This window comes from Trypanosoma cruzi, genomic scaffold, assembly GCF_000209065.1.
Source record: "Trypanosoma cruzi strain CL Brener 1047053516323 genomic scaffold, whole genome shotgun sequence".
In the NCBI taxonomy this organism is placed as follows: domain Eukaryota; phylum Euglenozoa; class Kinetoplastea; order Trypanosomatida; family Trypanosomatidae; genus Trypanosoma; species Trypanosoma cruzi.
Genome location: NW_001849455.1, coordinates 6,677 through 31,055, shown reverse-complemented (window position 1 = coordinate 31,055; position 24,379 = coordinate 6,677). Strand labels below are relative to the sequence as shown.

At 48.6% G+C, this 24,379-nt stretch overlaps 11 protein-coding genes across 11 annotated transcripts, besides 29 other annotated features; all 11 read left to right on the top strand.

Moving 5' to 3' along the window:
* Positions 1-1,290: part of a sequence feature (areas merged during assembly that could not be assigned to a particular haplotype. This can correspond to areas where the two haplotypes were merged or to regions with more than two copies in the genome that were merged during assembly.) that runs on past the window's edge.
* Positions 1,071-1,109: a sequence feature (A-rich).
* Positions 1,291-2,439: a sequence feature (areas merged during assembly that could not be assigned to a particular haplotype. This can correspond to areas where the two haplotypes were merged or to regions with more than two copies in the genome that were merged during assembly.).
* Tc00.1047053509647.120 (uncharacterized protein) lies at positions 1,449-1,973 on the top strand (the record flags this gene model as incomplete). The annotated part of the gene is made up of 1 exon (XM_811117.1): positions 1,449-1,973. One exon carries the CDS (start codon positions 1,449-1,451, stop codon positions 1,971-1,973), a length of 525 nt encoding a protein of 174 aa, XP_816210.1.
* Positions 2,344-2,385: a microsatellite.
* Tc00.1047053509647.110 (hypothetical protein, conserved) lies at positions 2,423-3,688 on the top strand (the record flags this gene model as incomplete). Its single annotated transcript, XM_811116.1, has 1 exon — positions 2,423-3,688. One exon carries the CDS (start codon positions 2,423-2,425, stop codon positions 3,686-3,688), a length of 1,266 nt encoding a protein of 421 aa, XP_816209.1.
* Positions 2,440-8,138: a sequence feature (areas merged during assembly that could not be assigned to a particular haplotype. This can correspond to areas where the two haplotypes were merged or to regions with more than two copies in the genome that were merged during assembly.).
* Positions 3,811-3,842: a sequence feature (AT_rich).
* Tc00.1047053509647.100 (hypothetical protein, conserved) lies at positions 4,205-4,942 on the top strand (the record flags this gene model as incomplete). The annotated part of the gene is made up of 1 exon (XM_811115.1): positions 4,205-4,942. One exon carries the CDS (start codon positions 4,205-4,207, stop codon positions 4,940-4,942), a length of 738 nt encoding a protein of 245 aa, XP_816208.1.
* Positions 4,971-5,011: a repeat region.
* Positions 5,195-5,228: a sequence feature (AT_rich).
* On the top strand, positions 5,482-8,598 carry Tc00.1047053509647.90 (chloride channel protein, putative; the record flags this gene model as incomplete). Its single annotated transcript, XM_811114.1, has 1 exon — positions 5,482-8,598. One exon carries the CDS (start codon positions 5,482-5,484, stop codon positions 8,596-8,598), a length of 3,117 nt encoding a protein of 1,038 aa, XP_816207.1.
* Positions 8,139-8,800: a sequence feature (areas merged during assembly that could not be assigned to a particular haplotype. This can correspond to areas where the two haplotypes were merged or to regions with more than two copies in the genome that were merged during assembly.).
* Positions 8,801-16,007: a sequence feature (areas merged during assembly that could not be assigned to a particular haplotype. This can correspond to areas where the two haplotypes were merged or to regions with more than two copies in the genome that were merged during assembly.).
* On the top strand, positions 9,238-10,623 carry Tc00.1047053509647.80 (hypothetical protein, conserved; the record flags this gene model as incomplete). Its single annotated transcript, XM_811113.1, has 1 exon — positions 9,238-10,623. The coding sequence occupies one exon, from the start codon at positions 9,238-9,240 to the stop codon at positions 10,621-10,623; it is 1,386 nt and encodes a 461-aa protein (XP_816206.1).
* Positions 10,810-10,853: a sequence feature (AT_rich).
* Tc00.1047053509647.70 (guanylate kinase, putative) lies at positions 10,967-11,587 on the top strand (the record flags this gene model as incomplete). Its single annotated transcript, XM_811112.1, has 1 exon — positions 10,967-11,587. The coding sequence occupies one exon, from the start codon at positions 10,967-10,969 to the stop codon at positions 11,585-11,587; it is 621 nt and encodes a 206-aa protein (XP_816205.1).
* Positions 12,350-12,397: a microsatellite.
* Tc00.1047053509647.60 (hypothetical protein, conserved) lies at positions 12,519-14,771 on the top strand (the record flags this gene model as incomplete). The annotated part of the gene is made up of 1 exon (XM_811111.1): positions 12,519-14,771. The coding sequence occupies one exon, from the start codon at positions 12,519-12,521 to the stop codon at positions 14,769-14,771; it is 2,253 nt and encodes a 750-aa protein (XP_816204.1).
* Positions 14,730-14,766: a microsatellite.
* Tc00.1047053509647.50 (hypothetical protein, conserved) lies at positions 15,322-17,505 on the top strand (the record flags this gene model as incomplete). The annotated part of the gene is made up of 1 exon (XM_811110.1): positions 15,322-17,505. One exon carries the CDS (start codon positions 15,322-15,324, stop codon positions 17,503-17,505), a length of 2,184 nt encoding a protein of 727 aa, XP_816203.1.
* Positions 15,702-15,734: a microsatellite.
* Positions 16,008-16,009: a sequence feature (areas merged during assembly that could not be assigned to a particular haplotype. This can correspond to areas where the two haplotypes were merged or to regions with more than two copies in the genome that were merged during assembly.).
* Positions 16,010-17,298: a sequence feature (areas merged during assembly that could not be assigned to a particular haplotype. This can correspond to areas where the two haplotypes were merged or to regions with more than two copies in the genome that were merged during assembly.).
* Positions 17,299-17,334: a sequence feature (areas merged during assembly that could not be assigned to a particular haplotype. This can correspond to areas where the two haplotypes were merged or to regions with more than two copies in the genome that were merged during assembly.).
* Positions 17,335-18,330: a sequence feature (areas merged during assembly that could not be assigned to a particular haplotype. This can correspond to areas where the two haplotypes were merged or to regions with more than two copies in the genome that were merged during assembly.).
* Positions 17,585-17,608: a microsatellite.
* Positions 17,609-17,628: a microsatellite.
* On the top strand, positions 18,180-18,827 carry Tc00.1047053509647.40 (hypothetical protein, conserved; the record flags this gene model as incomplete). Its single annotated transcript, XM_811109.1, has 1 exon — positions 18,180-18,827. One exon carries the CDS (start codon positions 18,180-18,182, stop codon positions 18,825-18,827), a length of 648 nt encoding a protein of 215 aa, XP_816202.1.
* Positions 18,331-18,790: a sequence feature (areas merged during assembly that could not be assigned to a particular haplotype. This can correspond to areas where the two haplotypes were merged or to regions with more than two copies in the genome that were merged during assembly.).
* Positions 18,791-21,252: a sequence feature (areas merged during assembly that could not be assigned to a particular haplotype. This can correspond to areas where the two haplotypes were merged or to regions with more than two copies in the genome that were merged during assembly.).
* Positions 18,948-18,981: a microsatellite.
* On the top strand, positions 19,078-20,754 carry Tc00.1047053509647.26 (hypothetical protein, conserved; the record flags this gene model as incomplete). Its single annotated transcript, XM_811126.1, has 1 exon — positions 19,078-20,754. The coding sequence occupies one exon, from the start codon at positions 19,078-19,080 to the stop codon at positions 20,752-20,754; it is 1,677 nt and encodes a 558-aa protein (XP_816219.1).
* Positions 20,937-20,978: a sequence feature (A-rich).
* Positions 21,086-21,106: a sequence feature (AT_rich).
* Positions 21,253-21,888: a sequence feature (areas merged during assembly that could not be assigned to a particular haplotype. This can correspond to areas where the two haplotypes were merged or to regions with more than two copies in the genome that were merged during assembly.).
* On the top strand, positions 21,284-24,379 carry Tc00.1047053509647.13 (hypothetical protein, conserved; the record flags this gene model as incomplete). The annotated part of the gene is made up of 1 exon (XM_811125.1): positions 21,284-24,379. A coding segment is annotated over one exon (3,096 nt), but the record flags the coding sequence as incomplete, so codon positions are not given.
* Positions 21,889-22,699: a sequence feature (heterozygous, non-Esmeraldo-like haplotype).
* Positions 22,700-23,969: a sequence feature (areas merged during assembly that could not be assigned to a particular haplotype. This can correspond to areas where the two haplotypes were merged or to regions with more than two copies in the genome that were merged during assembly.).
* Positions 23,970-24,379: a sequence feature (heterozygous, non-Esmeraldo-like haplotype).

The window sequence follows — 24,379 nt, the reverse complement described above, 5'->3', positions numbered from 1 at the left end:
GGTTGCAAGGGGGAGCTATTTATAGAACCAAACGGAGCCTAAGGAGGCTGATGGCTGGAGTGGTGGTGACAGGAATGTGCGCCCCACGCGGAAAATCAAACGGACATTCCATGTAATCACCATCACCTTTCCAAAAGTATTGTTCTGGATATATTTCTATGCGCATTTACGATCCGAAGGGGTGAAGGAGCCGATGACGACGGTGTCAACCCGGGATCTATACATGCGTGTTTCTTCTTTGGTTGGTTTCTTCCTTTATTTCTTTCTCGTTTCACACGATATGTTCTCCGTGTGTACCTAGGCGCACATGTTTTAAAGGAAAGAGACGGAGAGGGTTGCTGTGAGAGGATTGTCTGAGGGGTAACAAGCAGAAACAAATGCAGGGATGAAAGAAAATGAGGGGGTGGGAGGTGGGATGACTTAAAGTTTGCTCGTGCTTGTAGTGTTCTTTTTTCTTTCCGTTCTCTCTCTCTCTCTCTTTATATATATATATATTCTTTTTTTTGTTGTTGTTCTGCTTTTAACTGGAACCGATGCAGAGTGGGGAGGACGAGCACGAAAAAAAGAAGAAAAAAAAAAGGAAGGGAGACGAGCACAGAACAGAAGAACAATAAAGTCGGGCCGCAGATGTACGAAGGGCATTCGACGGATTTTGATGAAATTAATAATGAGCACAAAAAGATGTATTTTCCCCTTAACGTTACCGGCACGTACGGCAAAATTTTTTTTTTTGAGTTCCCTCTTTTTATCTCTTTCTCTCTCTTCATCTCCTTTTGTCGTTTCCTTTTCTGGTGGTTGCTTTTTTTTGGGGGGGGGTTAGGGGGTGGCAGGGGAGATTTTCTTTTTTTGTTTTACATTTTTTGGTGGTCATTATTGTTATTTATTATTATTCGTGTCTTCTCTACACTTACACACGCACGTATCAGACTTTTTTTTTTGTCTATATGTGTGCCTTTGTGTAATAAATGGGTCTCTGTGTGCCTGTCTAATTGGCATTTCAGCTTGTTTGTTGTGATTATGTTCCTGCTGTTACTCAGAAGGGTGGGGGGAGTAGGGAGGGGAAACACCTGTTTTTTTTTTTCTTTTTTTTTTATGTTGTTGTTGTTTTTAAACTTTCTTGCGGTTGTGAGTGTCCGTGAAGCAGTGGAAACATAAGGCAGGACGCAGAGGAATGCAACTCCACTCCCCGGATCCTTACTTCTACGACAATGAGATTGATCGTATGCTTGAAGAGATGCGTGCACAACGACAGCAGCAGAAACGCATGAATAAACAGCGAAAAGAATGCGCGGATAACGGACGAAAGAAGAGGGGTTTCATGCCGGCAGATATCTTTTCTTCGTTGTTGGAGCGACAGAAGTCAATGAAGAAAACTCAGCAACGTGCCCGTCCACTGCCGAAGACATCGTTCTTGGCAGCAAGTGAAGGGGAAAATTCTCCGCCACTAAATGATTTCATCGCTCACACCACTCCGCAGCTCCCAAGAAGAGCGGGATGCAACCACAGATGCCTTTAACGACGACTCGTCGGTAGAACTTCTGCGGCGTGAACTTCGTATTGCGCGGAAAGAGAACGCGCTCCTACGGCGGGATATGTACACAACACTCACCACTATAGGCCGGTATCTTGCCCAATTTGCCGGCAAAAATAATGTGCGCCTTAAACTTGACGTCGATACTGGTGAGGCGGAGAACACGGCGGGGTTGAGTGACAACGATTCCCCTACTCTCCGCCTTCCTTCCGCAACAAGTGTGTGGGAGCTGTGTGAACGTGGTGCACTCCGTCTTGGTCCCGAGGAGGCGGCGTTGGTGCGAAGCCTCAATGAGGTTATCGCATCCTCCCTGGAGCGTTATGTCGGCCTGGAGAAGCAGTTCGCCCAGCAAGGTCCTATCGGCCTGCAACCGGAAAGAGAGGATAATGGTGTGATGAGGCAGCAGCACACGAGCAGTGAAGAAGGAGAGGCCGATATGTGATGGACGGCCGTGTTGGGAGTGGCATTAACCCGCAATGCTCGAAAGCAACTCTCATATTTTACTCAGGACCTCTGCATTCTTTTAACGCTGACGAAAAAAGAAGAGAAGGAACAACAAAAAAAGAAATTGTCGTTGGTGCCCAATAACGTTCAAGTAAGAGAGCTTCTCTCTTTTTCTTTTTTTCTTTTTTTTTGTACTCCCCAATCCAGCCACACACGCTACTCCCTTTTATCGTCGCATTGCTTTTTTTTTTTTTTTCTGCCCATTATCTGAAAGGAAAGGTTGCTATTTGGTGGGTTTTGTTTGTTCTTTTCCGTGGATGGCTCTGCCTACCGCATATTTTTTATTCGCCCGGCTCTTTACAAAAACATATTTATTTATATATTTTTTTATCAACATTTGTTTATTTATTAAAACACAAGAAAATAGGAAGAGAAAGGTGTGTGGGGATGCTGCCTGCAACAGCGAAGTCCCATATGGGAGCATACGTGTCGGAGTCGCCAGCGTATCTGTCAATTCACGGAAACAACCGGAACAGCGATACCGGTGCGTCTCAGGAGGAAGGAGAAGTGTTGGAAAACAGCAGTGGCAATGAAGAGGCGCAGTGTCCCACGGCACCCCGTCTTATTGACGACTACCCGGAGCCTCTAACCGGGAAACAACGGGAGTTGCTCCACCGGCACACCGCAACGATGGTTCATCGGTTTGAAATGTTGCGCAAAGGTGCGCGCATCATTGAGCGGGGCTACAATAGTCTTCAGTCCCTTCTCTCCCGATTAGAAGAAGAAAAAACACGGCTGAGGGCATCGCTGGATGAGTTGGCAAAGCCGGCGGAAACACAAATTTTGGGTACAAGTCACACCGAACCAACGGCGAACCCTACAGAAGTTAAGGCGACTCCAGGCAGTAGACGCCCAGGTGGCCTGTTGCGTTCGGCGGCGTTTGCGAACATGCACAGCATCCTCAACGCCGCGAAACGTGAAGAACAACAGCAGCGGTCGAATGTCACACTAGAGAGGGAGAAGATTGGCAAAACAACACGGCTTAAAATTATTGAGGACGATCTTGCGGAGCAGAAGCAATACCTTGCCCCTCTTGCAGAGAAGTATCAGAAGAGTTGCGCTCTTTTAGAGGCAACAAAGGGGAAAGTCTTGGAGGTTCTGCGTCTTCACGACGAAATGCAACGGATGGAGGTCTCGTATGCGTCGCGGTTCTTTTTGCGCGCATCTGGTTTCCACGAAAGCGAAGGGGTAAAAGGAACTGCGTCCTATGATGTCTTTTTTGCTCCAGCAAAGTATACCGATGAGGTGCAGGACATGATCCGCGAGCAGGTGGAGGAGATACTTAATGAGTATCTCGCCTATCGCTCCCGCGTTGACCCTGTCCTGGAGTCGCTTGCTGAGGAACAGCGCAATCGGGAGGCAAAGCGGAAAGATCAACTCCTGCAACTTATTGGTATTGACACAGACAACATTGAGGTGGCGGCATCCAAGGATTTGGGCTTCACAACAAATATGGTGACGAAAACCACAAATGACGCGGCGCCCCCCGCGTTGAGAAGGAAAGATGGAGCCGCTGCGGTGGCGGGTCAAATTAGCGACGTGGAAGATGACAACGACGATAATGACATTGGGGGCGAGTCGCAGGAAAAGAAGCAGCGGGACCAGATTCAGTCCGCGCTTGCCGCTCTTGATGACTTTGAGGAGCTCTACTGAGGAAGCAGTAATTGCGGGTCGGTGGGAAAAAAGAAACAGAAAAGCGAGGGGCCGGATTGTGTCAGAAAATGACGTACGGCTTCTAACGGCCAAGAGGAGATGGTGATGGTTGTTTATTTACGAAAATTTATTTATTTTCTTTTTTTTTTTTTTTCTGTGTGTGTGTTTTGTGGACGAGCCAAGTGGCCGATGTTTCCAAGGCGAACACCGTATGAAAACAGTCCCGCACGCCGTCCGAATATCATTACGGTGGCCACCCCTGGCGTCACTTCTTCGCGGTCTCAGATATCCCGGTACACTGGTGTGGATGGCGTTGATGTACTTGAAAATGCGTGTAGCTGGCAACCGAGCAACAACTGCATCACAAACGAGGTCACTGCAGTGGAAGAATTGGCAGCCTTTAGAAGGGGACGTGGCAATTACGTGCTAACAGCAGAAGAAGACCCTCCCTTCCTTTACCACGCTAGTTGCCGTGTGGCACCGAGGCTTCTGCACAATGTCATGGCATCTCCTGAAATGGATGAAATAGCGTACAATAAGTTCAGCCTCAACCCTCTTAATTGGTTCATGATGCTGAAGGAAGTGATTGTGTCTGCTTTATTCTCCATTAGTTCCAAGCGTTGTATGTATTCACAGGCGCGGATGACAAACTTGGGTGGAGAAAGGGATCAGGCGGCATGCCAGCGGGAGATTCGACGAGCAGTCCGAATCATAAAGGAACGTCAATCCGTGACGCAAGGAGACAATGACGTGACTGCGCACTCATCCCCGGGGCGACCTCTTCATTTGAAGCTTGTGTTGTTTGGTTGTAGTCGTGGGGCCACAACCACATTTTACACAGCGATGAAACTACCACTTGAATTGGCACAATATGTTTCTCTTGTAGTTGTTGAGGCGCCATTTGATACGTTGCATGATGTGATTGCATCGTCGTGTTGGTTTCCTCGCTTTGCGTTGTGGTTTTTTTGTAACTTTTGTGACTATGGTGGGAATGAACCGTACTCCTTTGTCCCGGGTCGGGTGCAACTTCGCTGCCCCATCGCCTTTGTGATGTCTGTAAAAGACACCCGGGTGCCGAATAAACTTACGCGTCGACTGATTGAGACTGTGAAGAACGAGTGCCCGCAGATTCCCGCGGTGGAGGTGTTGGAACTGAAGCATAGTCGTCACCCCCTGATGGCCGTTGGAAACCGTGAGGACCAGGATGCGTACGTTGCCTTTATGGAACGACTCTATGATACCTACTGCAGTTGAGAGTCCTTTTTTGTTTGCTTTTTTTAATAAAAAAAAAAAAAAAAAGAGAGAGAGAGAGAGAGAATGAGATTCTCTAAATATTTGATTGTTGTTGTTGGTTTGTGTCTGCGAGGCGGTGGTAGCGCTTTCTGGGGGTTGTTGCCTCGTCCACCCAGACGTCTCTGTTACTTCTCTTTCCCCTCCCCATCCCACTTCTCTCTGTCTTATTTGTTGTTTTTGTTGTTGCAAACATGTCATGCCCCTGTCTTGTAGAATTTTTTTATTTTATTATTATTTTTTTTTTTAAGGGGAGCAGTAAAAAGCAGAGTGGTAGAGTTGTATGCATCGCACATTGAAGATTAAAAGGTGGAAGAACCCGAAAGATACTTTTTGCACACAAACAAATAAATAAACATAGATTGTGCATATAAAGCCTGCCTTTCTCGCCTTTCTGTTGTTGTTTTGGCGCTGTTGTTTTGTGTGTCACGGCTTGGTCTGCTCCCACAAGTGACGTTCAGCATCCCCTCTTTTTTATTTATATATCCAGTGATAAGAACGGGATGAGTCTCCGCGCACTGTCGAAGGATTGTGAGGAGGTTGAGGGGAGATGTGAGAACCTCTCGCAGTCGTGTTCCACCCCATTTATTTACAAAATTGGGCTCGTGTCGCCAGGGAGAGATTTGTGGAATATGCTTTTAAAGAAACGGCGCCGTTTTTTTCTGCCGAGTGAGCGTCAAAAGATGGAGCGGTATGAATCCGTCGACACATATGAACCAGCAACGATAGTGTACAAGGATCACTTGGAAAGCCGGAACCAAGAACCTCGCTGGTTCATATGGGTATTTGTATTTGGGTTAGGCATTGCGTCGAGTGTCATCGCTATTGTGGTGGTTTCACTTTTGCATGTACTGAACGGTATACGGTACGAATTGTTAGGCTTCGGGCTTCGAGGATTTTCCTTTAACGATTCAAATCGATATGCGATGACAAATCGAACAGATTTAGATATTGCTGCTCTCTTTGAAGGTGTTGGTGTTGGTTTATACGGTATTGAGCCGCGATCCCTTAAAAAGGGGTATTTAATGTGGATTTCTTTTAGCTTGGTGCTATCTGTGATCTCAAGTCTTATATGTCTCCTTGTCCCTGAGAGTATTGGGTCTGGATTACCGGAGGTGATGGCATACCTAAATGGTGTTCACTACCCTATGCTTGGTAGTTTTAGGGTGCTTCTTGCAAAGGTGAGTTTTATCATCTTCAGCGTCGCAAGTGGAGCATGCACAGGACACTTTGGCACAATTATCCTAACGGGTGCCATGCTTGGAGCACAGGCACTTCAACGACGGCGTTATTTTCGCTGTGATAGTGTACATATTATTGAATGTTTTCGCAACCCGCGTGATCGCCGAGTTATTACCGTGATTGCAGCGGCAGCTGGAGTTGCTTCGGCCTTTGGTGTTTCCATTGGTGGCCTGATGGTTGTAGTCGAACTTATCTCTACCATTCTTCCTGTGCGGTTTGCAATTTACGTCTTTGCTGCTTCGTTGGTATCTTCTTTAACGCTACAAATATATTTCTCATTTTTTTCGTACTTTAGTCTTCGTGACCGTCATTCCTACCCGCATGGAGAATTGATATCTGAGATGGTGCAATTCTTTGTCTCTTGCGTGTCTTTTGAGGATTTGGTGCGAATGCACATTTTTTACTTTATTCCGACAACTCTTATTGGGCTCTTTTGCGGTGTACTTGCCAGTGTGTTTGTTCGGTTGAGTTCCTTCGCTCTGGGGCTTCGGCGTTGGTTGGAGCAGCGGCTGGAGACGAAAGCCGTCCGCTACGTTTTGCCTGTCCTGTTCACAGGAATTTACGTCACCATCCATTTTTGGGTGGCCGCTGCGGTGGGCAGCGGTGGATGGTCACCACCCGCTCCGTCACCTTCGGAGCCGCCAAGGATTGGAAGTGACAGCATACGGTTGCCTATGTTGCAGCAAACCATGAGCAACGAGTCCAATCCCGCTGGGCTCCATGGTGCGATGGGTGGGCCATGCGTTGCTGTTCCCTCCACCCTGCTTACCACCCTTAACGTGACATCTATCTCATATTACGGGGCGAATGGATTTTTTTGTTCCGCTCCCACTGCCGTGGAAGACCAGGTCCATGAGGAGAGATGGGGAATGAAGCCAACACTGAGCGTGCTGCATGCCTATGCCTCGCTTGCCTTTGCCAATGCCGACTCCGCGGTGCAAACTTTACTTAGTTGGCATACGGAGGAGATGTTGGGCGCACCTGTGCTTGTGATTTTCTTGTCCATTTATTTTCTCGCCTCCGCCTTGTTTCTTGGCGTTTCACTTGGCGGTGATACGCTGCTTCCGGGGCTTGTTATTGGTGCTGCCGTTGGTAGACTGTTTGGAATTGGCGTCCATTACGCCGCGGTGTCGGTAGTAGGGGCTGAAGCGGCCTCGTCCTGGGCGGATCCGGGATGTTTTGCTCTTATTGGCGCAGGCAGTTTTTTAGGCGGGACGACGGGTCTTACATTCTCTATTTGTACCATTTTGATGGAAAGCACAAGCGACTTTCAGCACCTTCTACCACTTATGATGGGCATTACCATCGCCAAGAAGACGGCAGAGTTATTCACACAAAATATAAACACAATCTTACTTCAAATGCGGTGTGTGCCCATGCTTGACTTTGAGAATGAAGTTCACAAGTACCCCATGTTTGACGCCCGACATGTGATGACATCCCATGTTGTGACATTAGAGACGGTATGTACCATTGAGCAAATTCTTTACGTGTTACGTAGCACTCGCCATAACGCCTTCCCTATTGAAAGTGTGCGTGATCGGACATACAAAGGGATCATTGTGCGTCAGCAACTGGAGATTCTTCTTTGGCATGTGTACTTCACACCACATCCTTCCATCTGCACCTACGAGCTTGGAAAAAAGGTTGAGGCACGCTTGTTTTACGATAAATTGTTGGGCACATTGCCGCCCCTAGAAACACGGTTGGACGTTCGAATTGATCTTTCCCCATACATTGACCACTCTGGATTTTGTGTGCTCGATAAAACGACGCTTCCGCGGACCTACACAATGTTTCGCACACTGGGACTGCGCCATTTGACTGTCGTCAACCCCGAAAATCGTATCGTTGGAATCATTACACGGAAAGATCTGGTGACGGATCGCATCATTGAAGGCATTTTCGCCGCTGAAGAGTCTCGTCGTGCGATCATAGAGGGAAAGAGCTTCGCGCTGCCCGACGGGGCACTCATCACAGCAGGCGGCAGTGACAGTAATAGTATTAGTAGCAATAAGAGGATGGACAAGACGGATGGGAACGCATCGTATTCGTCGAATGTCTTGGAGAGTTCTGCGAGGAGGCAGCAAATAGCGGGGAAGGAATATGAGTTTTACCGTACAGGGGATTGGCTCGTTTTGGGAAGGTACGATGGCGTGTGGGGTGACGTCGCGGAAGGAATAGAAGGGTTGATGCATCCCAGTGCATCGACGGTAGCTGCCATCCGTGCACAGGCTGCTACACGAAGAGCCTCTTTTGTTCAAGAACCGGATGCTGGCGGCCCCAACGAGGTGAATCCCAGGCATGTGGCCAAAAGGGAGTCCATATCTTTGTTAGATTGTTTGCCCGACGTCATTCAGACAAGAAAGACTCCATGAAATGCGCGGTTACAGTGAGACAGTCGCCTAAACTTCCGGTAGTTTGTGTCGCTACGCCAGAATATGTTTCCACTTCTCCTGCCTCCCCCGTGGAGTGCTTCTTGCGTTCTCATTGCAAAGCAGCGGCACAAGATGCGGACGAAGTGGCATCGTTCGCGGATACAACTCGGGAGAGCCATTTGACACGGTCTTAGCTGTTACCGCTGTCCTTTTGTGTTTTAACGAAATCATTATTATATTTTCCTCGGCGTTTTGATTCTTCCTCTCCGAACCCTTACAAGCATAAGAATACCGGAAATTCCATTGCATGGAAAAAAATTATTTTTTTTTGATTGGCTGATCTGCCGTATTTCGTGACTGTCTGTGTATTTACAGCCCCAGGCGGGATGATTTGTCTCGTCTTCTGCAACCCACCCACATTTTTTCCTTGCTGGTCCTTTTGCCATTTGTTTTTGTGTTCACTTCTCCTGAACTTTTGTCCCTTGACTCATTCCTCTTGCGGCGAAACACAGTACACAGGTAAAATAAAATTAAAAAAGAACGGGGCTCCCGCTTTCTTTTTTTAAATCCCGTTTTATACGCACACACATACGCGGGCTTCTCTGATTGCCGTTTTTATTTGTGCGGAAATACACGGGGATGCGGCACGGCGACAGAGGGGCAGCGGCAGTGGAGCAGGAGCATGTGCTGTACACTGGTGCCATGCTGATTCCATTCTGCGTGGGGAGTGTCGCATTACCGCTTTCACTCTGCCGTGCATCTTCGTCGTCGCCATTATTGGCCGCACCTCTCTCTGTACCACGTAGGAAGTCAAAAACCCGGCGACGCGGTGAAAAAAAGAATCAGCAGGGAACGTCACACGAAGGCGACGGAAATAATCCGCATGATTACAACGCAGGAATCAGTCGTTGTACACACATACGCTACAGCTACCTCCGCGATGGGTCTTCAGCGGCACAGGATCTGGCGTATCGCCGTGCGTTGTACACTTCAGGTGATGTACGAATGACGTCAGTCTCCACGAGTGAGGAGAAGGCGGTAACAACCGCATCCCAGTTGTACGCTGTCGTTGATCGTGTGGTGTTTAAGCTTCCAAATAGTTTTCCTGAGCCACGCCGTGAGATAAGGCATCCGCCGTTTTTTGTCGTGGACGATACATGGGCGGAACATCTGGTGGAAATGGAGGTGCACTTTCACCCCTGGCTTGGTATCGCACCCTTTACGGTGTCGCACATGGTGCTTCTGCAGAAGCGAGCAGATTTCACACCTCAATTGCTCAGTTCAACGTTTGGACAAAACAAACCGCCGCCGACGGTCATATTAGATTCTTCTGACACGGGAGTGTTGCCATCATCGTCTTTAGCAGTGGCCACAACGAGATGTCATTCAAAACAACGTGAGGGACCACCCAGTGAAGCTCACCCTTTAGTTGTTGGGGAACACGACACGGATAACGATGAATTTTACGCGGAGGAGCGGGGAATTTGCGTGAAATTTGAGGATCTTGAAGAATTTTCTATTGTTTCAGAGCGGCGAGATGCGATACGCATCTTTCATCCAACATTGAATGTGGCACGGTTTCTGGCCACAGTGCGGACGATGGCGCAGCCGGAGCTGGAGCCGCCACCGTCGTTTTGTTTTTTTCCAAAACAAAAGAGTGCGCCAAGCCACGTGCAGCTAAATGATGAGAATGTCCCCACCGTTGATTGTTGTCGTACTGCTGAGAAACGTAATAGGTCCAACGACACGGACGGTGAGAATCATTCAGGAGCCCTGGATGGAGGATTACTCCCTCCTTGGTGTTTCCCCTTTGAGGCCATTATGCATGCACATGAGCCAAAACGAAGAGACGGCGCCGTTGACGCGATGCGGGCTGTGTTAGCAGCACTGCGGAAGGAACAATCTGAGCTACGTGAGGGCATTGAGCAAAAAATCAGCTTGGCCATGAACAACGCGGAAGAGCTTCGGGGTGTCATTCAAAAAATGCGGGAGACGTGTGCAATATTGAAGAAGCCTGTACGGTAATAACAGTGAGGGAGAGCTGAGAGGGAAGAAGTGAGTTGTTCGAATGGTCTCTCTTTCAGTGCATGAAACCAAACAATGTTAGGCGTGTACGCATGAACGTTTCTTTACATCTACTCATATATGAGTATATACAGATCTTGTTCTTGTTCTTTTTATTTGTTTGTTAAGGGCTTAAAAGGGAAGGGGAAAAAAAAAAGAAAAATAAATAATAATAATATTTTTTTTTTAAAGCCGGGGTATAAAGAGTGTGTTTGTGTGTTTGTGTGTGTTTTGATATTCCGAGCAAAATTTGTGTGTGTGTGTGATTGCGCTCATTTATTTTTACCGGATAAAAAAAGTGAATATGAACCCCCCACTGGACGCGATTGCCGTTTGTGGCCCATCAGGCGTAGGGAAGGGGGCGCTTCTTGGTCGCCTGCTTAGGGATTTTCCGGATCGTTTTGGCTACTCCGTCTCGCACACGACAAGGGCTCCGCGCGAAGGTGAAGAAAATGGACGCGAATACCACTTTTCTGATCGAGCCACAGTAGAAAAAATGCGGGACGAAGACGGGTTTATTGAAGTGTGTGAGGTTCACGGGAATTTGTATGGCACCAGCGTGAGAGCTGTGGCTGAAGTGCGGAGTACTGGAAAAGTCTGCATCCTTGAGGTGGATATCAAAGGAGCCCAAAAGATACGCGAGAAGACGGGGTTGCTGAATGCATTATACATTTTTGTGACGCCCCCCTCGATGGAAGATCTGCGCGAACGCATTCGGAAGCGAGGGGCGGAAAACGAAGAGGTTCTCCAACATCGACTCCGTACTGCCGAAGAGGAGCTGCGGTTTGTTGAGGAAAACCCTACCTTTTTTTCTCATATTATTCTTAACAAGGACCTTGACGCAGCGTACGAGGAGCTGCTGCGTGTTCTTAACGAGGCATTTTTGAGGTGTAACATGTCCAAACTGGAGCTGAATTCCGAGTAAAATGGAGTGTATAATGGAATTGTGAGTTCATGATTGCTTTCAACTGTGTGTGTGTCTGTGCAGGTGCAAAGGGTGGAATGGAAATGGGGGGAACAGGATGGCTGGGGCAAAGCGTTGAGTGGGCGTATGTGCGCGATGCTGATGGCGATTGATAGGCAATAGGAGAAGGTATGTGTATACATAAATATCTGAAAATTGATATGTGCACTGACCAACTTTTAATGTCATCTCGTGTAGACGTGGTTCATGTTTGAGTTGAAGGGGTGGGAATGTGTCGGCGGCTCCGTATTTACCACCCCCCATATGCACAATCTCTTGAACCTTTTAGTCTAATATATATTCTATTGTTATATATATATCAATAGAATATTTGGTTATGATTGAGGCTATCTCCAACTTTTGTCTAATTTTTTGCGGCGTACTAGTGCAGTTACCCTCTTTCTCCATTTATGATGCAACCTTATTGTAATATGGTTCTTGCGGTTGGTTAATTTAATGGAAATCAATGTCTCTTCGAAGTACATCTCTCGGAGTTTAAGGGATGAAAGGTGGCAATTTAATTCAGTTGCTCTCCAATATTATTTAGGTCTATCTACCTTTGTAGAGAGACAAATATGCGGTTATATATAAAAATGCCAAACGCATATATTTACCTAAACACATGTAATTTGGCAGTCAATACTTTTCTTTTTTTTGTGTGTGTGTTTGTGTTTATTCCTCTTTATTGCGGTCGCCGCCTTGCTCACTGTTCTCTTTTTTGACTTTTTTTTCTTTTCTTTTTTTCTTTTTTTTTTTTTTTTTTTTTTTTTTGGGTGGTGTTCCTGGCGGGGGTGCCGTTGTTTTTGATTATCACGGCTTTTTCCTACTGGAAGCCCTGTGGGCGTTTTCTCTGCCTTTTTTTTTTTTTTAGAGCCGGCTGTGGTGACCCTAAATGCGCGGAGCACAAGGGGCTGGAGCTGCTGCCTTGCATTCCGCAGGTGATGGCGGGGAGAAGGACGTTGCTTCCACGGCACGCTACATTCCCATGCCAGAGTCTCTCTGGGCGCTGCGTCACCGCTTCCCAAATGTCACTCGCTCTGTCCTTCTGCAGTGCGTGCGGTGTCATCGTTGGGTGGCGCAGCCCGTCACAAAACATCCCCCGGACGAGGTGGCAACTTATCCGACGCTGTTAGGGAAAGCGGCGTCCAAGACCAAAGGTGATCGTCATCAAAAGTCGCGGACAGAGAAGGAAGAGCCAAAGGAGGAGTGGCGATCCCCGCGGCTTCGCCAACACTATCAAAAGGTGGTGGAAGCCGTTAAGCCACAAAAACCACGAATTCAGGAGGAGCCAAAGGAGAGGATCTCACTTTATATACCGAACCCCGCAAATTTCACGTGTCAGTGGAGTTACTGCGCCCTCGAGGACGTTTGGGCGGATTTGCGGGGCAATTGGCTGGGGGATTTGTACGCCACTTTGGATGGGGCCATGGGGAATGAAGAAGGCGGCAATAGCAGCAGCAAAAGTACACGTCTGAGACGCTCTCCGCAATCCCAAAATGAGCGAATAAACGAGGAGTTGACAAGGGAACTCCATGGAAAACGTAGCGAGCGTCTGGCGAAGAAGCCCTATAATGGAATGGATGTCAAGCAAGAGAACAGTGAATCCAATGGATCTGCAGTCGAACCGCCACCCCGTGGGCGGATGGCGCAGCAAGTGGACAAACTTATACATCATGATGAGGCTGTGGTTGCATCATTCTGTTGGGTTAGTTGTGACAGTTGTGGGAAGCTTCGACATGTAGATCAACCCTTTCCGGGTGGTGCGCCTTTTGTTTGTGCACTGGCGTTGAATATTGGTTCATGCAGTGTCCCAGAGCAGGAAGGGTTGGGTCCCGTTTTTTCCAGTGAAACGGATCATCTTTCTGCAGGTGATAAATCCGTCGCCATAACGGGTGATGCAGCTCTCCGTGTTGCCATTGAAGCACAGGCTTTTGCTGCCACCCCTACCGCGGCGGTTGCATCCACTGGGAATGAGGCCACAAAGCTGACTGCTAGGAGCGAGCGTCGGGGGTTTCGACGCTCTGCGGGAGGGCTGCCCTCGGCATGCAAAAGCCGTGCTTCAGTCGAGTTATCCCTTCCCCTTCTTCGTGAACTGACATCTGCGCTGCGTAAGAGGGCACTCGGCACATTTGTAAAAAATATCATGATGATCCCGGAGGAGGTGCGAGCAAAGCGGGAGGATGTTGCACGGGCCTCACTTGTGGTTTCCGAAGATACGAGGCACATGGATTCTGTTTCACCTAAACGCGAGTGTGGTGAGAGTGATGGAAAGGACGCACAAAACAGCAATTCACAGCGGGAGGAAAGAGACAATCCAAATCAGGAGCAGGAGGAAGAGGAGAAAAGGAGTGGCGCCACGGGGGAGGAAAAAGACACCAATGGGGCTTCTGATGGAACAATCACTTGCGTGGCCGAGACGCATCGCGGGGAAGAAGCCCCTCGTCCTTATCGACGACTTGGTTGTCCGCCGCGCCGTGCTCTCTGGAAAACGAGGGAAGGCACATGTCCAGAAGGTGCCCTGACGCGAGTGGATCTCTTGCCGTTGCCGCTCAGAGAAACCACTCGCTCTGCAGAGGTGGCCGAGCTCCCCACCACCGTAAAGTTAGAGGCTGTGAGGATGCCTTGTGAAGTAAGCAACAGCATCAGAACCATCCATGAGTCGCCGAACGGCAACTCCGCAAAGAGAGAAGCGTCTGTATCCCCACTAGAAGCGCCCACGGTAAGCTCAGCTGAGGTTCCGATTAGGGAAAGCCTTACCAAAAACATTTCTGGAAGGAAGCGCACCAGGAGACAATCAAATTTAAAAGACGTTGAGGAGAATAATAGTGATGACAATAAAATTCATACGACCCAAGCTGCAAAGCCCCAAGGCGTTAAGCGTCGCGGACGAAAGCCTCGTCGCGTGGAGAATGATGAAACAAATAACACTGTAAATGAAGAGGAAGTGGAGATCATTCATTGGGTGTGCTGCGATTTATGCGACAAGTGGCGTATTGTCCCCGAAAAAATATCAGAGGACACGGAGCACTGGTACTGTAATATGCGTGCAGATGGAACGACGTGCAGTGACACAGATGATGAGATTCGTATGAAACGTTTGGAGAAAAGCGGAAGAAGAAGAGGAAGAAAGAAGAAAAAGATCTGAAGAGTAAAAAACTGTGCATGTCGGCATGCACGCGGTATCCGTATCGTGTCCGTTTCATATTTATTTTTTGTCTTTCCAACTCTCTTATTTGGGGAATTTTTTTTTTTTTTTTGCAATTCTTTACTAAATTCAAACGAATGGCGACGTTCTTCTTAATTGAACTTGCTTTCTCATACTTCACCTTCCGCCCTCTTTTTCGTCAGCGACGCCTCTTTTCTGACAATTCCCCTCTTTGTCAGCTTGTTCGCATCGCCCATACCAAGAAAGAAGCAGTTTTGGGCGTAAAACAATAAAAAAAAAAAAAAAAACATACACGAAGAGTGAAAGGAATCCTTCCATACAGATATATATATATTTGTAAGGGACACAATTGACATAAGGAAGGAGAAGCCTGAGGCAAAGCCAAGAACTGCGCATAGTACTCCGCTGGAAGGTGGGGAAAATCAATAAGTACAAATATTACGAGAGTTTAGTAAAATTTCGCTTTTTTTTTCTTTTTTTGGGGCGCTCAACTGGTGTGCAATTCACCTTATAAGCTTCTTGAGGTGTAATGTCTTCCGCACTTTGCTTTGTCTGCTCGAGGTGCGAGCTTCCTATTTGCTCCCGTAAGGATCTTCTCATGGCGCCTGTGGCTGGAGGCACCACAGAAACGGCCTTTGAATATTTCTTAGAAGACGTTCTGGCTCTGGACATCTCCGTGCCGTGCTACAGCGGTGATGAAGTGGCAGAAGTCAGCGTCACCGTTTCAGAGGAGATACTTGCGTCCGTTTTACCACCAGGAGCACAGCAGTTAGCATTGGAGGCCGTTGTGGCCTCACAACGCTCTGAACAACAGCGCCAGCAGCAAGTGGAGCAAAACGACGTGGGAACGTCGCTATCGTCTCCGCGAGGCGGGTCAATTCCGGGTAGCTCAACGGCAGCATTGCCTCACAGCAGCAGCAGCAGCAGCAGCAGCAGCAGCAGTGCTGACAACGCAGAGGTCCCAGTGGAGATTGCGCCCGAGGAAGCTAATAGCCACAACGCGACGGGTACCTCGTCGCGCGGGGTTTTAACATCTGAAAACAGCTCTTATCAGCAAGCAATACAGGCGTTAGCACGTTACAAACGTGTCCAGGAGACCCGTGTAGACTTGGTTTGTGTTAGGGAAGATGTGCTGGGATGTGGACTCAGTCGTTGCACCCGGGATCGCGTCGCCCAGTCTTCATCAGCGAGCTCACCGCCTGCCTCGGTGGAGGAAGCCCAGAGTTCGTCGTCTCCCACGCAGTGGTTTTCACACCCAGGGAATTTTATAGTTGAGGAGTCCTTTATTAAGGTGCGGCGTCGCACGAAGACCGCGCGTTATCCGTGGTTTGATGCGTACGATTGTCGTGGGCGGCTGGAGTGCCCGGATTGTCATCTTGGGCTGGGGTACCTGTTTGTGCGGAGGTCGAACGAGCACCCCGGCTCCGAGGCGGTGGCGGTGGCGGCTCCGTCCGCGGGTCATGCGGAGACGGGGGATGATGGAACTGCGGAGGAAGTGCCTGAGCCGCAACAAAAAAGGGAGCGGAAAGAGGAGGGGAATGACAATGAGAAGAAACAAAAACAACAAAATGACGGGGATGAGAACGTGTTACAGTACCCTTCCACCTTTTTGGGCCTAGAACTAAAAAAAATCCGGGAGCGTCAATGGGGTCTGCGGGACTTTCAAAAACGATACCAACGGTCTAAGGAACTTAAAACCTTTCGCGAGATGTTTCCAGAAGCGGAAGAGCTTGAGAACCTTTACAGCCGTCTGACGGCTCTTCGCATGCAATCTGAACTCTACAACAATCTTCTTCGAAAACACAAGGAACGGAATGATGTGCAGAGTGCACTTCTTCAAAGTCAAAAAGAACGCATACACACCTATGAGGAAAAGCTACGCACCATGCAGCAAATTATTGAAGCACAACGAGAGCAGCTGGAAATGCAGGGTCGGCAAATCAAACATCAAGAAGAATTAGTGAAGAATCATAAAAGTCAGGTCCATACACAACAACAGCAAATACATGTGGAGCAGCTTTTATTGACTGAGCAGAGTCGCACGATTGAATCACAGCGAGAGCAACTGAATCTTATACAGGCTCACCTCCGGGCAAGGTTGATGAAAGAGAAACTAGACGAGCGCTGTGAACAGCTTACGAGACTTCTTTATGACATAGGTGGAGAGAGGCGGTCCCAAATCTTAACAACGGATACGGCAACCACTACACTGCAGCGCCTCTCACGGCACCCGCTTCCGCCGCCACATCTTATGGGAGTTGTGGGTTATGACACTCGTGAAGTTAGGGAAACAGAAACAGAAGAGAGAGGAATGGAATACCGATCAACTGATGGGTTGTGCCAACGTCCTACAAGTGATGCGGTGGCGCCCTCTCGTGATGACCTCGTGACCAGTGGACAGGAGGGTGAGGGTGCAGTGGTGTCAGAGACTCGTGGCTTTCCTTCGAGAGCATCGCCCGCTTTTGTTACGGCCAAGGGGTTGGATGGCCGGTCGGCTTTTTGCAGAAGCTCGGATGTTTCCCAACGAACGGCGGCAATCATGCGGAGGATTACAGAAGAAAGGGCTCGGCGGGGTGTCGGAAAGGATTCCCTGCCGTCAGGCGACATTTCACTCGGCAGTGCGATGGCCAATGATGAAAGACAGAATTCGGATGGTGCTTGTGCGCTTAACTCCCGAAACGTGTCCCTTTTGCTCTCAAAAAAGAAGGAATAAATGAGCGTTCTCTTGAAGACAATAAACAGCAACAAAAAAAAAAAAAAGAGAGAGAGAGAGAGAGGGGAGGCAAAGAGCGTAATAATAATAATAATAATAATAAAATGAGAGGTAGGGGGAGGGTGTTGGGCGAAAGAAAAGAGAGGTACCGAAGTGGGAGGCCCGGAATTTTGGCAGCCGCTAATACGCTTTGCTTTATTTTGTTCTCTCAAGTTTTCAATGAAATTCATTCTTGTTGTGCAGTTTAAACACGCCCACATGGATGCGGGGTTGCACAATGGTTAGTGGATATATGTAGGGGTGGGTGAAAGAGAAGAAGAACGTTGATTTTGATCAAATTTCATCACATGGATTCATGGAAGGTGAAAAGTTTGGTGGATATTTGCATATGTGTTTCTCCCTGTCTCCGTGACTGTGTATACATTCCTTCGCTCGGAACAATTTTTTTTTTCTTTTTTTTTGGGGGGGAGGGAGGAGGGGTTTGCTTTGTTGAGAAAGCCATGTGTGGGGAAGGGTTCCGGTACTCCTCTCGCAGTTGTTCAGAGAAGGAAAGGAACGGCGGACCGATGCTATCAGGGGCGAAGGCGGCAAGCGAGAATTGCCTTTTTTTTTTTCTTTTTTTTTCCCTCTCTGTTTATCGATGACCAAAAGTGCTGAAGTAAAAGGTGGGTCGCATGGCATCGGATGACCTCGCGGACGAGAAAAATGCTCTCCGCACGAGGGTTTCGGTGTTGGAGCAAGAGCTCAGGCAACGCACTGCTGATTGCACCAAGTTGCGTGATGAATTACGAGCGTTTGAAGAGCTAAAAAAGAAGAATGAATCCCAACGGGAGCTTATTTTAGCATTGCGTGGCGAGTTGGACTTTCTTCGGGCGGCTCATTTGTCGGCAGTGGAGGCTCTTGAAAAGAAAAAGAAGGAAGACCGTGACAGGGAGCACCGTGAGAGCATCCAGAGCATAAACGCCCGACTTGGCGCAGATGCGTCGCCAAAAAATGGCTCGCCGAAAGCCTCTGCACCGAAACTCGGTGCCGCTGGTGGTCTTGTGCCGACAAGCAGTGGTCCGCAGGTGCTTCTTAAAAGCTCCAATATTTCTTCTTTGGGGTTCGCTCCTGTTCGACGACCGGTGGATTTTCTGGGTGGTCAGCAGAATTCACTGCAGCAGTGTGGGACGGCTGGGAGTGGACATGGTGACGAAGATGAGGCAGCTCGGCTCATGGAGATGGTACACGACGAGGCGCTGCTGAACGTTAAGTATGCTGAAGTTGCTGATCAAGAAGAAAAGGAACTTCGTGAACGGTTTGAAGCACTACGACGCCGGTAGGGACATGCAGTCGTTCTTTTGTTTGGATTTTTGTTGTTTGTTGCTATGAATGAAGAGGGAGCGGGGGGAGATTCTTCTTTTGTTTTTCTTGTCATTCCCCGTTTTGGCTGATTTCTCTTGACACACACACACACAAAACAAACATACACACACATTTTTATTTTTCTTTCGATCCTATTCTGGTAGTTGCTCCATATTGAGATTTCTATAATCATAGCCCGAAGGGGTTACGAATGCTCTGCATGGAAATATGAAATTAACTGCGTTTTTCCAAAGACTGCTATTTTTGGTCGTTATTTCCGGCTCCGCTCTTCTTCACGGTGTGAGTGCGCGTGCCTCGTCGGAGTCGGAGTTACTCTGCTCCCCGCTGGAGATAGAACCGCACCAGAAATCCTTTTGTGTCATAAATGTGCGAGACTCACAACAAGAGCCCACCATGGCATTTGAATTGGAAGAATTTCTTGTAACGCCTCAAAGCTCCGTGCCCCAAGCCGACCTGAAGTTGAGCCCGCTGCAGCGCGGCGTCGATGTGACAACGCTGACGTTTGATTTTTCTGCCTCGGAAGGCACTAGCATCACAGTGAACGTGATGTACATTTCTGGGAATCAAAGTTTCCCGATTCGAAATAGTGGCGTCGTGGTGTCTGTCTTGAATTGGCCGGCGGTGCGAATGGGGCCCATTTCCTGCAATGTCCCCTCATCAGGCCTCGTTCTTCGCGGCACCACAACATGTGGGGCGGCTTTATATGATGCAAGTAATCGTCCTGCAGCCGTGCATCAAAGTGAAGTTACATTTCTAGAAGAGAACGATTTGGGTTCTTTCAAATTTATTTCCGGCATGAGGAAACTTGTCTTCAACTTCACAGCAGCAAGTTTTTCAAGCATGACGGTGACATATTTCACACTTCTTCTGACGCTTAAAGGGATAAAAGACGTGTATTCCACCAATTTCCCTTTACTTTACCCGGATTTATATCCAGCAGCGTCCTTTTCTACGCTATCATGTTCCAATGAAACTACTCCCATTGTCTGTACGTTACGTGCTTTAGATGAAGCGGGCCCCGTCCGAATAAATATGGATTATTTTCGAATTGTCTTTGATATGCTGGACAATAACGAGGAGAGGGGGAAATGGGTGGATAACACGAAAGCCTTTGACGTTTATTCTCGTGTATGGGCCCAAGAAGATACCGTCATTCTTTCTTGGAAACTGAAAGTTAACAATTTCATCAACACGGAACGTTTGCATGTGTACATTGTTTCAAGTACATCTGGGAATGGTGGAAAGAGAGTGGAAGAGGTGCGAGGCTCACCTTTTTTGTTTGTTTCTGGAGTGATGCCTCATGCAGCTTATGTGTCACTGCGTGGTTGTCGAGTTTCTTCAATTACTAGTGGAAATCGCACGCAGTGCTTCATTGATCTTCATAATGGCGTCACTGGTGATGTGCGGTACTTCAATCTTTCTAGTACGCTTGGCGCGGTGTTTGAAAACATCACATATCTTCCCAAGGGCCCGATTTACAAAACTCCAGTGGTATCTTTTGTGTATGTGGCACCCGTATTGAACACCCGCTCAGAGGACTTCATTACACTTATTGTAGGAGGACAAAGCGCCATTCGATCCCCATTTCACATGAATGTGTTTCCGCGACGAAGCTCTGAAAAAAACGAGGATTCTGAAACCGTCAGGGGAAGTAACGCCCTGGTCATTGGGGTGGGACTTGCCTTCTTTGGTGTCATCATTGGCACTGGGTCATTTATTGCCCTACGAAGTACTCTGCGTCTCAATCGCGCTCGTCAACTGAGAGCAATGCAAAAGGTGCAAATGGTGGAAATGGAAGAAGAGGCAGGGTGTTCGGCGACTGGAAAGGTGGGGATTGAGCCCGTGCCGCAGCCACACCATCCCCAGGAGTCAGAAAGTGACTGAACGGTATGAAAAAAGCGTGGAGTAAAAACATATATATTATATATGCACGCATCTCTGCGTGCGCTTAAATTACGTGTGCAGCATGAATGGGAAGCACGAGCTGACCCCCAACGTTTCTTCTTGTGTATTTTATCTCTGCCTCCTTTCTTTCACGTTCTATTACTTGCGTACATCCTGTAATCTTTTTTTGCTGTTTTTGTTTCTTTTTTTTTTTACTTTTTTTTGAAGGTGGTCTACGCGGAATTTTGAGTGTGAGCGCGTGTGTCTGCAAGCTTGGAATCTGTTCGCTGTTGTGACGCCGTGGTGACTGCATTGCGAACACACAAAAAAGAAAAAAATATATTTTATATTTCCTTTTTTTGTAAGCGGGGGATTATCTGGGCGCTTCGGTTGTGGAACCGCAGCCGATTGGAAGACAGATTTACGGAACGAAGGGTGAGGTAAAAGTTAATATCCGGATAAAGCATTTCAAAGGAGAAAAGCCGACATATCAGCAAAAAAAAGTTTGAGGACCGTCATTCTTAGCTCAATGCCAACGGTCCTGTCTCCTGCTTCCCGACAAGCCTACGCTGTCGTGTTGGCCTTGATGGTTTCTCTTCTTTTTATCAGTGCTGCCGACGCGGAGGAAATCGTCATTGGTGTTCTGGACGGCTCCCACAAACTGACGACGGAGGACATCAAGAATGGATTTAAAGAGAACGATAAAAATTTTATTAATTCCTGTGGTAAATTCGACGTACATGGTGACAAATTCGTATTGATAATTGAGATGGGAAAATTCGCAGACTATCTTATCCCCCAAAAGGGCGTTCATCTCTGTGACCTTCTTACCAGCCCGACGAGAGAACAAAAGTATCTCTACGCCCCGCAGGACCCTCGAGACGCCACGTGGGATGGACACACCTTCCCTGTCACACCGTCCATCTACGAGGATGCGTTGGGCGGATCCGCAGAAGGCTATGTCAACGCTGAGCGAAGTACACTATCGTTCTGGGGTGACAACGGGAGCAGCGATAACCACACGGGAGGCTGCTGCGCGCTGATGCCCGGTCAGAATGCCGCTTGGTATCGGCCGTACCGCCTTTTATTCTCTCCGAAGGAACCTGCAATGTATCTTGCCTGGGGTACAAAGCCAACGGTTGCTGTTCCTAACGTTCCAGTGGTATTTGAAGTCAACTTGTGGAACATGCGAAGTGAGCCAGTTCTTGAAAATGTCACATTTAATATTACGACAAACGGAAAGAAAGTCACTGTGACAAGTCCAACGGGAAGGTACACGCATTTTTCCAACGCCTCAGATCCTAGCGCTGCGAAATATACCATCATAGTAGACCTTGTGTCCGGCCCCGATACGGTGAACACAAGGCAACTGAAGGCTGTGGTGGACGTTTTTGGGAAACTCCCGTGGGATGTGACACCGACTGCCGGCGGAAACATCCCTGCGCTTGTGCGATTTGGCAAGGCGGGCACGGCAATCGGTCCTGTGGATGGGATTGCGGCACTTGACGAAGATTGGTTTGCATCCTCCATCGTGGGCGGTGAGTCTCGAATCCGCCCTGTTGCCGGTCACCTCAACACGGTGGAGCCCTACACGCTGCCTCCAGTGAGCGACAAGTGGGAAAACGTGACCCAGGCGGATGGTGTGTTTCGGGTGCAGGTGCCGTGCAAAAGTGTGCAGTACTATGCTGTCGCTGTTTACAGTGCCGCGGTTCAGCGTATCGTGCTGCAATATGAGTTTGACACCGCCGCTGTGATGTACTTTGCTGGTAAACGCTTTGTTCCCCGGGAAGAGGGTGGCTCACGGAGGGGTTCTTTTGCCGTTGATGTAATGCAAGGCTACCATCAGGTCCTTGTCAAGTTGTTCTCTGACAATTCGACAGCAACGGAGGATCCTCGAAAGTGCACCGCCGTCTCGAGCTTTTCAATGCGTGTGGTAGGCACTGCAGTTGGCTACACTCACGCCGTCATGCCAGACATTCCGGAGGGTGCCTACGAAATATGGAACAACAACTATATGTTCTACCTTCTTCATTTGGGAGAGCAAAGGGAAGAGTATCTGTACGGCGCACTAGACGAGGACTTCATCAACGTGAGTACGGCTATCCCGAAGCCAGGAGAACACATGAGCGGCAAAGTTTGGAAGGTATTTGTCTTTTATGGTGGCCGGATTCCCGTTTCTGCAGAGAGTCTTCCAAAGGACAAGGAGGCTGCTGTGTCATACGTCGCCATCGCCCTTTACAGCGGCTACGAGGAAAAGGTTCCTGTTGGCTGGACCTTCACCACTGGCGGCAAAACCGATTTTTATATTGATGGTAAACCGGTGTACAGTCGCCCAAGCGACATTGGCCCTTTAAACGAGAGTTTCACCACGCCGGTTTCGCGCGGGTGGCATCAGCTGATTGTGCGCATTGCCGCCACGAAAGGACAGTCATGGGGTTTAACTTTTTACATTCACTTTGATAACTATCGTCTTGGCAGTGCCCATATCACTGGTAGCAATCTCCCTTTTGGCGTGGCTCCCATTCGACCCAACAGACCACTTTTGTCACTCATGGAATTAGTCGATGTCAAGTCTCGGGTTGGAGCGATTCCCTTTAATCCATTCAACAATACGGCGGTGGCGGATGAGTTTACTGACCTTCCGATTGATGCAAGCTACATGCCTGGGTTGCTTTTAAATCAAAGCATCTGGACATTGGGGCAAGAGCGCCAGTACCAATGGGTGGGAAGAGTGAGCGCAGATGGCATCTGGGGTCACCGCCCTTTTGGTGGAAATTCCAATCAGTATTGGTTTGTTGTGTTGTATGCCACGGAGTCGATGGAGGCGACGGCGCGTGTCATTTTTCATGGGGGCTATGCAATGTGGCTGGATGGCCAGTTGGTTGGCTCGTCACCCCTTTCTTCGGAGAAGGAGGTGCGCGAGACCTTGCCACTGAACAAGGGGTGGAACCAGCTGGTAATGAAGCTCAGAGCGAACAACTCTTTTCACCTGATCGACACAAGGAACAGCAGGATGAGTTGGACTGCGGCAAACGCGTTGTGTGCTGAGACGAGGCATATGGAGTTGTGCCCACTATCAGCTGTGTGCCCTTTTGGTGTGGGACGCCCGGGCGTGTTCCCCGTGCCTGAGGGCTCTTCCTTTGTCCCTGTGAAGAATGATGAAAATGAATGGGTTCAGGTGTTTTCAGGCGGCGGCAACGGCACATCGATGTGCGAGACGTGGCGAGACGCTCATGATGGTCGCGCTCCAATCTGGGGCGAGACCAGTGACAACATAACCGAACGTCATCTTGTGCCGTGCTGCGGCGATAATTCACCACCGTTCATATGGCTGAGTATCACTCCTTCCTCCACTGCGGAGGGCGAGTTGGGCTACACATATGAGATCCCCGTTGTTGTTGAGGCGCCCGTTGTGACGGTTGACGACCCTGCAGCCGTCACACAAACGGTGACAATAACCTGTGCTACGCCTGGGGCCATCATCAAGTACGCCGTTAACAATGCAGAAGAGATGGCACTGTACACACACCCCTTTACCATCTCGGAGTCCTCGACAATTTTTGCTCAGGCGTTCGCTCATAGTCGTGAGAGCCGGAGGTTGGAGGTGTTTGTTGAAATCAAGAGT